Source organism: Sapajus apella, unplaced genomic scaffold (genome assembly GCF_009761245.1).
Source record: "Sapajus apella isolate SASKATOON/1434 unplaced genomic scaffold, GSC_monkey_1.0 scaffold123, whole genome shotgun sequence".
In the NCBI taxonomy this organism is placed as follows: Eukaryota; Metazoa; Chordata; class Mammalia; order Primates; family Cebidae; genus Sapajus; species Sapajus apella.
The window spans coordinates 968,646-983,311 of record NW_022437063.1 but is presented as its reverse complement, the minus strand read 5'-3'; the positions used below and the strand labels follow the sequence as shown (position 1 = coordinate 983,311).

Here is a 14,666-nt window from a genome sequence, read left to right as displayed (position 1 = left end):
TCTGTGCCATCTAAACACAACTCTAATCTTTTAGCTTTTATGAGGATAATATATTTAAAAAATGAAAACCAAACAAACCAACTTATCATTGTCATCATTTTCATTGTCATGATCATGTCAACAGCAAAGACGGAAAGAAAACATGAATGTTTTTCGACTTTGTGATTGCCGTTAGCAAACCATCAGTCTGTGTTGAAGGCCTAGAGTTGGGCACTAAGGTGGGAGGAAGGATTGTTTTTGAAAGTGTGGTGCAGTCCCATCCACTACGGGTCAAATAGCATTAATGCGGGGACCAGATAGAAGAGTTAGCCTGGGGACTAGAAATGTGTAGATTTGTGGGGGTGATTTGAATTGTGATCATGGCATGTTTCTAATGGTCATAGCATTTTATCAAATTAAACAGGATCCCATAGATTCAGAGGTGGAAAGGGCTGCAGAGCTCATGTTCCCACTGTTACCCTCTCCTTGCTTGTTCCCCATCATTTATCGCTCAGTGGATGGGCATGTGTTTCCCTGACCACTAATATGTGGCTTTCCTTGATGTGGAATGTGCTAACCCTGTGCACCCATGATCTGCTGCTCAAAGAGTTTGCCTCGGGCAGCTGTGTCCCTTCAGTTTAGTCCCCAGAATGAATCTACTTGAAACAGGTCCAAATCCAACCTGCATTCAGGTGCCAAGCCCAGTCAACCCGCAGCCTGATTTAGAAACTCCCAGCCATGCCCATTGTACATCAGCCAGTTCACATTGACCCAGGGACTGGCAAGCACAAGAATACATTCTTGCTTTGTTGTAAGCCACCGAATTTCAGCTGGTTTGTTGTGTAGTTGTTGACTCGTAGACACCCTAACCCTGCCGTAGACCTATTCCAAACACGCAGCACACAACGGTGAACAAACAAACCCAGCCTCCATTGTGTTCTCTGCAGACAGTGCCAGGCTGGTCATCTGATGGGGAGCAACGTGTCTCCCAGTGTGAGGAGTCTGTGCAAAAGGAAGCAGTGTCACATGCTGTTTGTACAGCCAGAGTCTCAGCTGCATTTCAGCCTCAGCCACCAGGGCCGGGTTGCGGTCAGTGGCTCCCAGGCTTCCCTGGGCAGTAGCACACCCGCCAGAGTCAGGTAGTGGCTCCTTACTGCTCACACGTGACTGTGAGGCAGGAACTTGCATCTCTGGCTTTGGGTTTCTCATCAGTGAAGGACAGGATTGAATCTGACACTCTCTTATCTCTTCCAGTTCTGAGTCTCTGAGACAGTGTTGACCCACGGAGTCCAACCGACTCATGTTCAAATCTTTGCTCTCCTTCTTACTCCTCGTGTCTTCCTAGAAAACAGCGGGCTTAAATCACCTTCTTAAACTTTGATCTCCTCATTTAGAACATGGAGTTGGTCATACTTCTGTGGAGGCATTGTTTCAAGGTTTAAATGTGGGATAGAAGTCATTCAGTCCTGGGCAGCCTCTAGTACCTCCTCAATCAAATGCTCTTCTGTGGTGATCCTTGGGAAGCTTCCATTCCTGTCTGGAGCCAGGAAGGACGGTTTGTGGCTCAGAAGCCAGCTCCGGCTCTTGTCACTGTGCCATTCGTGGTGGACTCTGTGCTTGAGAGGTGTACCTGTAACTGGGCACACCGTGGCTGTCAGTGTTTTCCTGCAAGTGGCTCCTTATCTGAGATGCCCTGTGACCATTCATGGCGTCCTTCACAGTATTTCTGTTGGTTAAGACTTGATAAAGAAACCCCATTATTTATCCACACTCATAGCTGGCAACAGCATCCTGCGCCCCATATACTGTGGCCTGTGCATGTCTCCATGGCGTCGTGATTTCTCGTCACCCCAGTTTGCATGAGCTTTGAAGATTCTGTCTTGCTGGGGCCACATGGACAGTCAGACATGTGTCTGATGAGGCTAGGAAACATTTGCCAAAAGAGTTTGAAGTTTCTGTTCAAGTACAAATTAGACCTATTTTGAAAATGTCATATACTTTTCCAGCCATAGTACTCTTATCCCTAGTACCTTCCCTGCATGTGATCAGATAACCTTGATGACTGGAACTCTCAGATCATGCCTGCATTCTGGATGACACAGTTCTGCAGCTCTTGAAGATGGGAATAGCCTGTGTGAGTTCCCATTTTCTACAGCTTTTCATCTGAGGAAACTAATAACCTTTCTGGCTTGAAGAACCAGAGGGAAGAGGTCTGGTTAACTAATGCCACCTGAAAGTAAAGATGGGGATGGAGAAAGGGGGCAGTCTGAAAAGGATAGAGCCAGAGAGTAGATGCTCCAGCTTCTGTGTATAGATTCTTCCTCAATCTCCGGCTGACTCTAAACCACATATGAGCAGAGCAGATTGCAAGTAACCTCACTAAGGATACAAGAACTGAACTGAAATTTAAACTGCAGCCCAACACGCTCAAACTTTTTCAGTTTGAATCCAACCAAGTCTACTGGCTACTCAAACACATGAACCAAATATATAGATTTATATAAAATATATAGACATATAGATTTATAACATATGTGACATAAAACATGTCACTCTTTGGAGAACTACAACAGAATCCAGAGGCTCCACACCATAACCTCCACAATGTTCAGGATATAACCTCAAATTATTCAACATTTGGAAAAACAGAAAAATGTGATCTTTCTCAAGAGAAAAGACTCTAAGATGACCAGATGTTAGAATTAACACTCAAAGACTTTCAAGTAATTATTATAAAAATGCTCAGTAATACAAAGGAAAATATACTCAAAATGAATGAAAATATATGAAATCTCTGCAGAGAAATAGAAATTATAAGAAGAACCATATGGAAATTCTAGAACTGAAAAATAAGATATCTGAAATAAAAAATTCACCAGATAGCTTAACCACAGAATGAAAATGACAGAAATCAATGAACTTGAGGATAAATTAATACTTATACAAACTGAAGAGGAGAGAGAAAATTTTTTTTAAAAGAGAGAGAATAGTTTCCCACAATCATTTGAACAATATCAAAAGGTCTCACAAAAGGAAAAAAGACAGAGATGAAGAGGACATATGTGAAGAAATAATGGCTGAAATTTCTGAAATTTTCCAATTTTGGCGAAAGGCCCTGATATAGATTCCAGAAGCTCAGAAAACCCCAAGTAGGATATTACAAAGAAAATCATAGGCAAACTGCTGAAAAGCAAAATCGAATGGAGAAATCTTAAAAGCAGCATAGGAAAAATGACATTACAAACAGGGAAACCACATTTTAAATTACCACTGACTTTGCATTAGAAACAAGGGAAGAGGTTTAAAGATAGTGGAACAGTAACATGGAAAGGAAAAAAGCAAAAGCAAAACCAAACCTCTCAACCCATAATTTTATACCCAGCCAAAGTCTTCTTAAGGAATGAAGGTGATGATTTCAAATTGAACAAAACAAAAGCTAGGAATTCATTACAAGTGGATCCTCACTACAAGGAATGTTAAAGGAGGTTTCCGGATGAAGGAATTTGATACTAGGAAGTCTTAGCTGTTTATGGCAGAACAAAGAACACTAGAAATGGCAAATAGCTAATTAAATATAGAAGGCTATTATTTTTCTTCATTTAAAAGCTGCATAGGAATATTCAAAGCAAAAACCATGGCATTGTCTTGTGGGATTTATAACATATGGTAGATATGAAACAAATGTCAACTATAGCATAAGAACAGGGTGCAGGAGACCTCTGTGTGATTGCAAGGTTTCTATATTTTATGTGAAGTGGTATAATATTAAGTACACAAAGACTGTGAAAAGGTCAGAACGCATAGTGTAATCACATAGAAACCACCAAAGAAGTGCTGCAGAGAGACATAGCAAACAGGTGCCACACATAGAAACTGGCAGCTGCTTAGGGATATTGTACAGGGACTGCGTTTAGAAAAGTCTGAGTCCTCACCTTCATCATTGGGCATGCTCTCAGGGCATCTTCCTTCATGGAGAGGGCCCAGCACCAGTTCCCTGAAATGTTGTGGCCTCCTGGGGAAGAGTCAGTCTACAATCTAAGGGATGCTCCAGGGATGGCAGGAGTATGACTCTCTGGTGAATCAAAACATGCTAGACTGTAGTTTGTCAGTCTTTGAGCAACTTTCTTAGAGGAATGCCTTCTGGAAAAGACCAAAGACAATGGCTTGAATAGTCAAACATTTAAATCTGCTTTATAAACATTGCCGGTGAGCCTTTCTTCGTGTTGTATGTCGCCTCCAAGGGTCATGATAAATCTGGTTGATTTGCTGCTCTGTTCATCTTAGAAATGAAAGTGGTGCAAGGAGGGCCTCACAAGAGGCATTAGAGACCTTCCCATATGTGGCCTGCCCTGAGCCTCTTCTGGGAATGGCATTTGCAGCGTTTGTGTTCTCTGCTGTGCTCTGCGCCCCTGGGGATTCCGCTCCTGCAACTGCTGGACAGGCTGCTGGGGTACAAATGGTACCTCAGGGGATGGTACGCATCTCCCTGGCACCTCACAGCCCTCCAGCCTGGGGAACATTTGCCTGCAGACATTTTCTTACGATCCATTACATATGGTTTTGTGGAAGAACTGAGCAAGAAGAATTTTCCATGAATAATTCATGTGCAATTGTTTTCAAAATATAAAGTTTTTTTTTTTTTTTTTTTCAAAGCAAGCAACCAATCGGAGGCATACTGCTGCTGTGGGTGCTTCTGCGGGGGCCACAGCTTTCTACCTGAACGTCATTGCCAACCTGTGCTGGGACAGGTTCTGCTGCAGAGCTGGGCTGGAGAGTATGTGCAGATGGCGCAGAACCATCACCGTTCCCAGTCACGTGCTTCCTGCCCAAGTCCACAGCCAGGCCCTAGGGAGAGCCTGGGAGTCCTGTGCTGCCACCCGCCATGGTCCCCCTGGGCAGCACTGTAGCACCTGCCTCCCTTCCCTTTTCTCTCAGCTTCTAGCCCTGCACCAGCCACTTCATGGCCTGATTACTGTCAACCTCCACATGCAGCAAGCCAAGGCCAGGCCTGACGGATTGGGCCAGCGAAGACACAGCATGCCACTTTCATAATCAGACTGTTTGTTATTTACATAGACTGCAAAAGGTAGAATAAAACACAAGGGTCAGCTCCCTGGTCCTCTTCTCGAGTACCAAAAAGGATGACACCGAAACAAAAGAAGCTGGTGACTGCGCCACAAGGCGTGGTGTGCCCTGTTGCCGAGAGCCGCGTCCAGACTGCAGCCAAGAGGTTTCCCTTCCGCAGCTCTAGTGTGAGGGGCGGGGGCAGAAAGCACCTCACCCTATCAGAACCCGGAGGCAGGAGAAACTGTCTCCTGACAGCCTTCCTGGGGAGATAGGAAGGCAGGTGGGAGGTGGGCTCAGGGCAGCTCCTTAGAGGCCTCCCGTCCTTTCAGGCTCCACCAAGGCTCAGACTGGCCTTTGCCTGTGTGGCCTCTTTGGATACATGGAGGACACCAGGTCTCCCTGGTGGAGCTGTGTCCCTCTCCCACAGAGCCATTCCCTGCCCATTTTCATCGTCCCTGTTCTTTGTCCAGGCTCCCTTATTCCAACAGCAGATCTCACCACAGTGGTTGATAAGAACTGTGTTTGAGGCTGGGCACAGTGGCTCATGCCTGTAATCCCAGCACTTTGGGAGGCCAAGGCGGGCAGATCACCTGAGGTCAGGCATTTGAGACCAGCCTGGCCAACATGGTGAAACCCTGTCTCCACTAAAAATACGAAAATTAGCTAGGCATGGTGGCACACACCTGTAATCCCAGCTACTCAGGAGGCTGAGGCAGTAGAATCACTTGAACCTGGGAGGCAGAGGTTGCAGTGAGCCTAGGTAGCACCATGCACTCCAGCCTGAGTGACAGAGTGAGACTGTGGAAAAAAAAAAAAAAAAAGAGGAAGAGGAGGAAGAAGAAGAACTGGATGCAAACCCCAGGTCTGCTACTTCCTACTCACGTGTGCGAGAAAAGTGACCCAAACTTCCCAAGGCTCCATTTCCACAGCATTACAATGAGGTTAGAAAGAGTGCCTTTCTCTAGGCTTCTGCTGAGGATTAAATGAGATGCATGTGGAGCCCATACAGAGCCCCGCACAGTGCCTGGCACACATGGAGACCAAGTGGTCCTGCACCATGACTGTGATGAGGGTGACCCTACAGCACTGCCTTTCCTGGTCCTTCCGTTCCCTCCCCAGCCACCTCTTCCACTGAATGCAGCAAGCGCCTCTACCCTGCTCCGCCACCTGGAACTTACTCTGGCTTTCAGTGGCATCAGGACCACCTGACATTTGTTGACTTTGCTGACAATCACCTGTGCATTCCTCATCCCGCCAACACACTTTCTTCACAAGCCATCCTCAAACCCAGTTCTCCTAGAAAGGCTTCTGTCCCCTGTTCCGGATGGGGTTGGTCATCCTGGATGTCTTTGGCCCCTTGGCCCATAGATGCATTTAGAACTATGATTCTGTGTTCTTTTCTGGAGGAAAACCCATTGGGGCTGTGAATACTCTGAGATCAGCAGAGGTGGTGCCTTCGGTCTGCCTCTGTCCTGCCTAGCATTCCTTTACTGGGTGGCTCACATCCACGCAGGTGGCCGTGTCTGGGTTGTTGGCCAAAGGGCATCATCTTTTCTGTCATACCTAAGGAGACATCATGGAGACAATTCCACTTCAGTATTTGCAGGGCAGAGAAGAGTGTTTTTTCAGGTGTTCCCTCTGCCCCCAACATACCCAAAATTGAAACAGTAGGCCATGCGTTTTGGAAGGAAGGAACCCAGAATAACTTTCAGCAAGTGAACTAGCATATGGAGAAGAAAAAAGAGCATTCATGGATGCCCCCCACATTAAAAAACACAGTAGCTTTCCATGTCAACTGGGACCATAATGAAACTCGAATGAAGACTTCAGTTTTCCTTCCTTCAACTACCTTGCTTGCTTTATTTCGTTTTCTTTTTTTTTTTTTTGAGACAGTCTCACTGTGTCGCTAGGCTGGAGTGCAGTGGTACAACCTCGGCTCCCTGCAACCTCTGCTTCCCAGGTTCAAGCGATTCTCCCACCTCAGCCCCCTGAGTAGCTAGGACTACAGGCACACGCCATGACGCCCAGCTAATTTTTGTATTTTTAGTAGAGACGGGGGTTTCACCATGTTGGCCAGGATGGTCTCGATCTCTTGACCTCGTGATCTGCCCATCGTTTTCTTGAATATATGTGAACATAAACCTAATGTATGAGACTGTAAAGGCATGGGAGCGACAAATGTGGCTTTGGGTATCTTGGATGGCACAGCTTGGAAAAGTCTGCCATGGCGCCTGTGGGCCTGAGCACCATGCTGACTGTGCCGCTTGTCCCTTTGTTCTCTCACTCACCCAACAAACACAAGCCTTGGGCAAGGCCCAGGGACACAGGAGACTCAGGCCCCACCCTCTGGCAGCCTGTGGGTGGGGGCAGACAGGTAACAATCGTGGGCCCTGCTGTGAGACAGCGCAGGGGCAGCAGGAGCACAGGATCAGGAGGTGCTCTGTGAGGAGTGGCACGTGGGACCACCTAACGCCTCTCCACTCCCCTCTCTCCCTCATCAGGTACTGGAAGACACTGGGATGCCCATGGATGATGATCAGTACGCCCTGCTGGCCACTAAAATAGGCTTTGAGAAGGAAGGGATGAGCTATCTTGATTTTGCAGCAGGATTTGAAGGTAGCTAATGGCCAGCAGTGCCACCGGGCCACTTGGGTTGAAGTAGCCTAAGCCGAGATGTTGAAACAAAGTGTCTTCCGGGGCTGCAAACAAACGTCTTTTGTTTAATTATATCTGACCATGTTCAGAACTGTGAGTGCAGAGCTTTGCCTGAGTCTTCTACAAACTCAGGGCGCAGATTGGTTCAGAAAGTTTGTGCTACAAAGCCTGTTTCTTCAATCACACCTCATGGCCCTTAAGATTTTCCCCTAATGTAGTTGCTGGTTGTCTGTAATTAACAATACCACGCACAGGCAAGACAGATATTATTCCTCCCTGTGGACAGAGAAGGACACAGAGATTCAGAAAGGCTACCCAGCCATGCCCCAAGCCCCCGCCCCCTCCACCAGGTGTTAGGAAACCCATCTTTGTGCTGTGTGCTGGGGCCTCCTCTCCACTCAGTAATGGTGCTTTCTCACAAGCTAAAGACATTTAGGTGGACAACCAAGCCCTCTAGAGAAGCTGCAGGAATCACACAGATATCTCAATGGAATACTCCTCCTTTGCTGCAAATCCCCTGTAGGCTGGCCGGGCAGAATGCAGCAGCCCTGAGCATCTTCTGTTCTCCTGGCCTTGGGTCTGGAGGTGACTGACTGAGGTGGTGAGTTTCCCAGAGACTCAGGCTGGATCCTCGCCAAGGTTTCCCTAGCCTTGCCATACTGTCATTTCCCACCCTTAAACAGCGAGGTCCCACACCTCTGAAAAAAGGCATCACAAGAAGCCAGAGCATTTTAGAATTTCAGCACTGTCCCTGGGTATGTGTTTTGACATCTTTAAAGGAAAATAAGAAGAAGGAACTTACCTATATTTTAGGGAGTACATCCCACATGCCAGGTGCGTTCATTTTTCAGGCAAGGAAATTGGGGCCCAGGACGTGTAGGTCACTTACCTGAGATTCCAGTGCTGGCAAAGCCATCACAGCCGGGACTGGACTCAGTGTCTGTCACCTGCTCCCGGCTTCCTGGCTGCCCGGCCATGTTCTCCCCTCACTTCTTGCTCCTCCTCTTCCTGTCTCCTCCCTGTCCCTCTAAGCTGCTTTCTCACACATGAAGATTCTAGCAAGGTGGGGAGCAAGGCCCTCTGTGGCCCCTGCTAGGAGTCAGGGGGATGTGGCAGAGGGGCCAGGCAGTGGGGTGGGGTGTTATCTGCCAGGCAGGAAGGAACCAGAGGGAAGCCACATGCAGCCTCTGCTGTGAGGTGGGTGAAGCAGAAGCCAGGCTCAAGAGGGGCAGAGGATGCCCACGAGCTCAGGGCACCTGTCCCCCACCCATTTACCTACCACACTCTGTGGAGGACGCATGTGCAACAGGTGCAGAGAACCACGTCGGGAACCAAGTCCCTGGTGTGTAGCCTGGCACTGACACAGGGGCACACTCAGATGACCCCAGCCTAATGGAGATTGAATAGATATGGAGGGTTGTTTTTTTTTTTTTTTTTTTTTTTTTGAGATGGAGTCTCACTCTGTTGCCAGGCTGGAGTGCAGTGGTACAATCTCAGCTCACTGCAACCTCTGCCTCCTGGGTTCAAGCAATTCTCCTGCCTCAGCCTCCCGAGTATCTGGGACTACAGGCGCATGCCACCACACCCAGCTAATTTTTGTATTTTTAGTAGAGACAGGGTTTCACCATATTGGCCAGGATGGTCTTGATCTCTCGACCTCATGATCTGCCTGCCTTGGTGTCCCAAAGTGCTGGGATTCCAGGCGTGAGCCACCATGCCCGGCACCCGACGTGGAGTTTTTAAGGAAAGGTTACATTTCCTTCCTTAATTTTAGGGGAGGGAGAGGGCATAGGAAGTAGGGAACCAGCTGTGTTCTGGTATCAGCCTGGATTCAGCTGTGCTCTCCACAGCTCCACCTCCCAGGAGAGCCGGCGGCCCCCAAGCCTTACCGCCCTACAGGTAAAGTACGCATTATGATAGGTTGTCTTGTGTGTAAACCAACATGAGGACCTTCTCCTGAGCGTTGCTGGAAGGACCAAGAAACAGATGAAGGCCTCAGCATGTTACTTAACAGATGCGTGGTCAAGAAATAGCCACCGAACTAATGAATATTGAATGAATTATATATTCTTGTCTTTAGGACATGATTCCAGGAAACCAAAAAAAGAGGCAGGAATTCTCATTCTCCTCCTCTAGGAATTGGGAGATGAACAAGAGACACAGGACCAGTAAGTCCTGGGACTTGGTTCCAGATGTGGTTCTCTGCACCTGTTGCACCTGCGCCCTCCCCATGGTGTGTGGGCAGATGGGAGGGGGACAGGGTGCCCCAAGCTTGTGGGCATCCTCTGTCCCTCTTGAGCATGGTTTCTGCCTTACCCACCTCACAGCAGATGCTGCACGTGGCCTCCCTCTGGTTCCTTCCTGCCTGGCAGATAACACCCCCACCCCACCGCCTGGCCCCTTGCCAGGGTGCCAAGCACAGTCTGTGAGGGTAAAAGGAGGCCTTGTAGTCTGGAGCACAGTCCCTCCTGGAAGAGGAGGAAAGTGTCTGAGAAATTGAAGGAAAAGAAGCTAGATAGTAAGAAAGTCAGTGCTGTGTGCAGCTCACAGGAGCGTACTGTATGGGGTTTTAGCAGGGTTCGGGACAGGCAGAGATAAAGTGTTAATGTAGAAACGAAGCCAGCCAGCACTCTTGGAAACCTGATCTATGTAATTATTATAGATCCTCCAATGAGAGCACCGGAAGCCACTCCGCCGCTGCAGCCTCCAACTCCTTCAAAAAGTTATGTGAACAGCCACTTTATCACTGCAGAAGAATGCCTGAAGCTTTTCCCCAGGAGGCTGAAGGAGTCATTCCGGGTAAACTGTGACTGTCTGCCGCTTGGCCTCTCTAGGCCTCCCCCGCTCCCAACCACGCAGCCCAAGTGGGTGTGAGTCCTGATGCAGGTCATGTCCTGGTCAGCCCAAGGGACACAGAGCATTTCCCTCCACAGACCCAGCATTGGTCAGAGAGAGGTGTGTGGGGAGGATGGGGGATTCCTCCCTCCCTGAGGGCCTCCCTGTGGATGCTTTGCTGGCAGAAGGGTAAGGAAACCCTTTTCACAAGGGGCAGAGGTTGGTGGGGAAGCAGCATGACAACCCATGGTACAGTGACTTTGGAATCCATTCATGCATTCCCTCATTCATTCACTCACCAAACAGGTGTTATACACTTACTATGTGCTAGAATCTGTGCTACATGCTAGGGATGGAAGTGACCAGCCCTGCCCCAGGGAGCTCAGTCTAATCCCAGATACAGATGGTACATAGACAAGCCCTATCCATAGGAATTGGCCGTTGTTGAAGGAACTGAAGCAACGTATGAGGCACAAGGAAAAGATCCCTTTAAGGAGAACTTCCTGGAGGAGGTGGCCCCTGCTCTGAATCATATAGCCTAAGCATGGACTGGCTAGAAAAGGAGGGAGTAAGCCGGAGACAAGGCAGCCTGAGCCAGGCCGGGACAGGCAAGGCATGGGCTCTAGGGAAAAGCACGTGGCTTGCCACGGCGAAGGTGTGTGTGGCACTGCAAGTTGTAACATACAAAACAGAAGTAGACAGCCACCTTTCAAACATAGAGGCCAGTACAGGATGATCTGAGCTCTTTTTTTGATGAGAAGTAAAAGAGGGTAAATAAAGTTAGGGAGATCAATTCAATAAGCCAAACCCCGAGAGACAGGGCCAAGGGGCCCAAGGAGTTAGACTGCATCCTGACCCCGGGGGGTGGGGGAAACACATCCAGAGGCAGAATGGAGACGGGTGAGGTCCAGAAGGGAAGGGACAGGTGAGAGACTGGGTATTAGAGTAGCTTTGGGGGCTGTGGGGAGGGCAGCACCCCATTTCCTGTGCTCTGAAGCATCTTCCCTAGACTGATCACCCCTGGAGATTCATTTTGGTCACCAGGCTCCCATGCCAACATCCGTGCATTTATGATGTCAGCCCAGCTCAGACTTTCCAGCAGGGCTCAGGCTTTGAACATTCAGTCCAGTTTTCAGAGTGTGCATCCTAATTTTTGGTTTGAAAAAATATGATCGCATACATAGAAAAGGATTGGTCCTAATGATCAAATCCAGGCTAATGGCTGGCCAAGAGGAGCACTCTGGGTACAACTGGCCTGTGAGCTCCAGCATGGAGGAGGCAGGTATCGTTTAGGTGAGAAGTGCCTGGTCCTCCAAAGGAAAGCCCGGCTGGGTGGGAGACAGTGGCCACTGCAGAGAGAGAGGGCAGAAGGGAGGCAAGGGCTCCAGGAGCAGTTGCCCCTCTATGCTGGTTGGCAGTGCCCATATGGACACCCCAGCTGCAGAAGCCTGACAGCTGCCTCACTGCACTTTGCCCATTGCAACACAGGCCCCTCCCTGTCCCCTCTCTCAGACTCTCTCCTCTCTCCCTCGCACACTCCTCGCCTCTCCCAGTGGAGACTGTGCAGAGCAGAGGAGGCCATGGAGCTGATAGTAGCAGCTGGGAGCCATCACAAGGTTCCTGCAGGACTCCAGCGGCCTCAGGTGGGGGCTGAGGCAGTGAACCTTGGAGACGGGGTCCAGTTCTAACCCAATCTGAAGGGACAGCCAGAGGGATGTGTAGGCAGACTGGATGTGGGATGTGAGAGGAAGTAAGGGCTCAGAACAGCTTCCAGGTTTGTGTCTGAGCAACTGGAAGGAATGAGTTCTACATACTGAGATGGGAAGACTTGGGAGGAGCAGGGTGGGGACAGGGATTGGAGGTCAGGAGTTTGACTGGTGCCATGTTCACTTTGACATCCCAGAGAAAATGCCCCCAAACCACTGGAGATGTGAGGCTGTGGGTGTGAGGGCTTGGGGCTGGCAGTGTAGAGGGAATCGTCAAGGAACAGATGGGCCTGCACCCCCAGAGGCCCCCTCAGGCAGAGTTAGACATCAGCCTCCCTGTTGTCTCCCAGAGGCAGGGGCGGCATCTTTTAAATTGATTTCCACAGCATTTAGCATAGTGTTTGCACATATTAGGTGCTGAATCATTTTTGGTGAATGAATATATGAGTGAATACAGACAGAGCTTTCCACAACATCCTCACACACTTTCATGAGACACTCGGGTCGTAGCAGGTCTTGCCTGATACCCTAAGTAACCTCTGTGGGAGGAGCCTGTAACAGGTGCTGATGGAGCGAGGTGGGTTGGGGCCACATCAGCAACTTTTCAGGCCTGAGACGCAGGAAGCAGTTACATGTGGGAAACAGGCATTGGCCCGGGCAGGCTTGCACTTGCTGTATGATCTTAGGCAATGGCAGTTGCAACAAACAGCATTTTACAGTGCCAAAAAAGCCAGGCTCATTCTAAGCACTTTGCATCGTTAGCAAATTCACTCCTCACAAACAACCCAAGGAAGCAGGGTGTTGGAAATAGATGCTTGGTGCTGCAAAGAAAAATTATCACTGAGACAAAGGATCTTTCAGCAATGCAATTTTTACTTCCTGGAATGCAGGAAGGGTACCCTCACTAGCCAAGAGAGTACAGTGAACAAAGGAAAACAGAAAAATTTATTTCTTACACATTTGGGGGCATCCTTACTGCTGTGTCTGATTTTCATCGGCTGGAGCCAGACCTCACAATCTAACCTAAAACCTGATTGGCTAATAACTTAAAACTTTTCTAAACAGGTGAAAGCAATGGAGAGCTGGGACATGCCTGTGAGTAGGTCTAGCACAGATATCTTGGTTAAAGTACAAAGACATGGCTGAGGGCGGTGGCTCATGCCTGTAAGCCCAGCACTTTGGGAGGCTGAGGTGGGTAGATCGTGAGGTCAAGAGATCGAGACCATCCTGGCCAACAAAGTGAAACCCCATCTCTACTAAAAATACAAACAAGTAGCTCGGTGTGGTGGCATGCGCCTGTAGTCCCAGCTACTCGGGAGGCTGAGGCAGGAGAATTGCTTGAAACCAGGAAGCAGAGGTTGCAGTGGGCCAAGATCACGCCACTGCACTCCAGCCTGGCGCCTGGCAAAAGAGCAAGACTCTGTCTCAAAAAAAAAAAAAAAAAAAAAAGGTACAAGGACATAGAGTGTACTATGTGCCTGTAAGCATGGAACGTCCAACAGCTACATAGGGTGGGGCTTAACAAAGTTATTACCACACTTACTCTTTAACAAGGAAACTTTAAAAAGGACCTTTTCTACTTCCCACACAAGAACTGTCATAGTCCCCATTTTACAGATGAGAAAACAGAAGCACCACAAGGTTAACTGTCTCACCCATGGTCGTGTTGCTTGTAGGTGGCAGAGCTAGGATTGGCAACTAAGCCACCTGCCTCCAGAGTACACGTTCTGTCACGCAGCAGGGTCCCTAGTCACAGATTCCCTGGGAACCCTGAGCCTCTGTTTCCTCATCTGCAAAATAGGAATCTCTGTGCCCTCCAAGCACTGCGATGGACTGAGCAGAATTCCTTCAGATGTGGCAGGCTTGTGGCTCCCAGACACAGCTGACCTCTATCATGGTCATTGAAATGGAGGCCTGGCCTTCGGGTGGCTCCCTGGCGTGAGATTCAGTGCGGTATTTGTTTGCCTGTAGACAGAAGTGGCCAAACATTATAAAAGTGACATCATCCCAGCACTTTGGGAGGCCGAGGCGGGTGGATCACGAGATCAAGAGATCGAGACCATCCTGGTCAACATGGTGAAACCCCGTCTCTACTAAAAAATACAAAAAAATTAGCTGGGCATGGTGGCTTCTGCCTGTAATCCAGGCTACTCAGGAGGCTGAGGCAGGAGAATTGCCTGAACCCAGGAGGCGGAGGTTGCGGTGAGCCGAGATCGCGCCATTGCACTCCGGCCTGGGAAACAAGAGCGAAACTCCGCCGCAAAAAAAAAAAAAAAAAAAAAAAAGTGACATCAAAAATTGTGAGAGGGATGTCCATATGCACCAGAAACTGCCAGCACTTTCTCCTTCCCTTCCTTCCTGTACTAGAAGTCTAAGCTCCACAAATGGAGAGTGTAGAAGGGAAAGAAATGCAGTGTTTGTTCC

At 48.8% G+C, this 14,666-nt stretch overlaps 1 protein-coding gene across 1 annotated transcript in view; it reads left to right on the top strand.

Annotated features, from left to right (window-relative positions):
* EFCAB6 (EF-hand calcium binding domain 6) overlaps nt 1–14,666 on the top strand; it is a 274,701-nt gene that overhangs the window by 165,168 nt on the left and 94,867 nt on the right. Inside the window, exons 18-19 of the mRNA XM_032261403.1 lie at nt 7,548–7,662; nt 10,364–10,500. Coding sequence (XP_032117294.1) covers nt 7,548–7,662; nt 10,364–10,500 — 252 coding nt within the window. The remainder of the gene's footprint in view (nt 1–7,547; nt 7,663–10,363; nt 10,501–14,666) is intronic.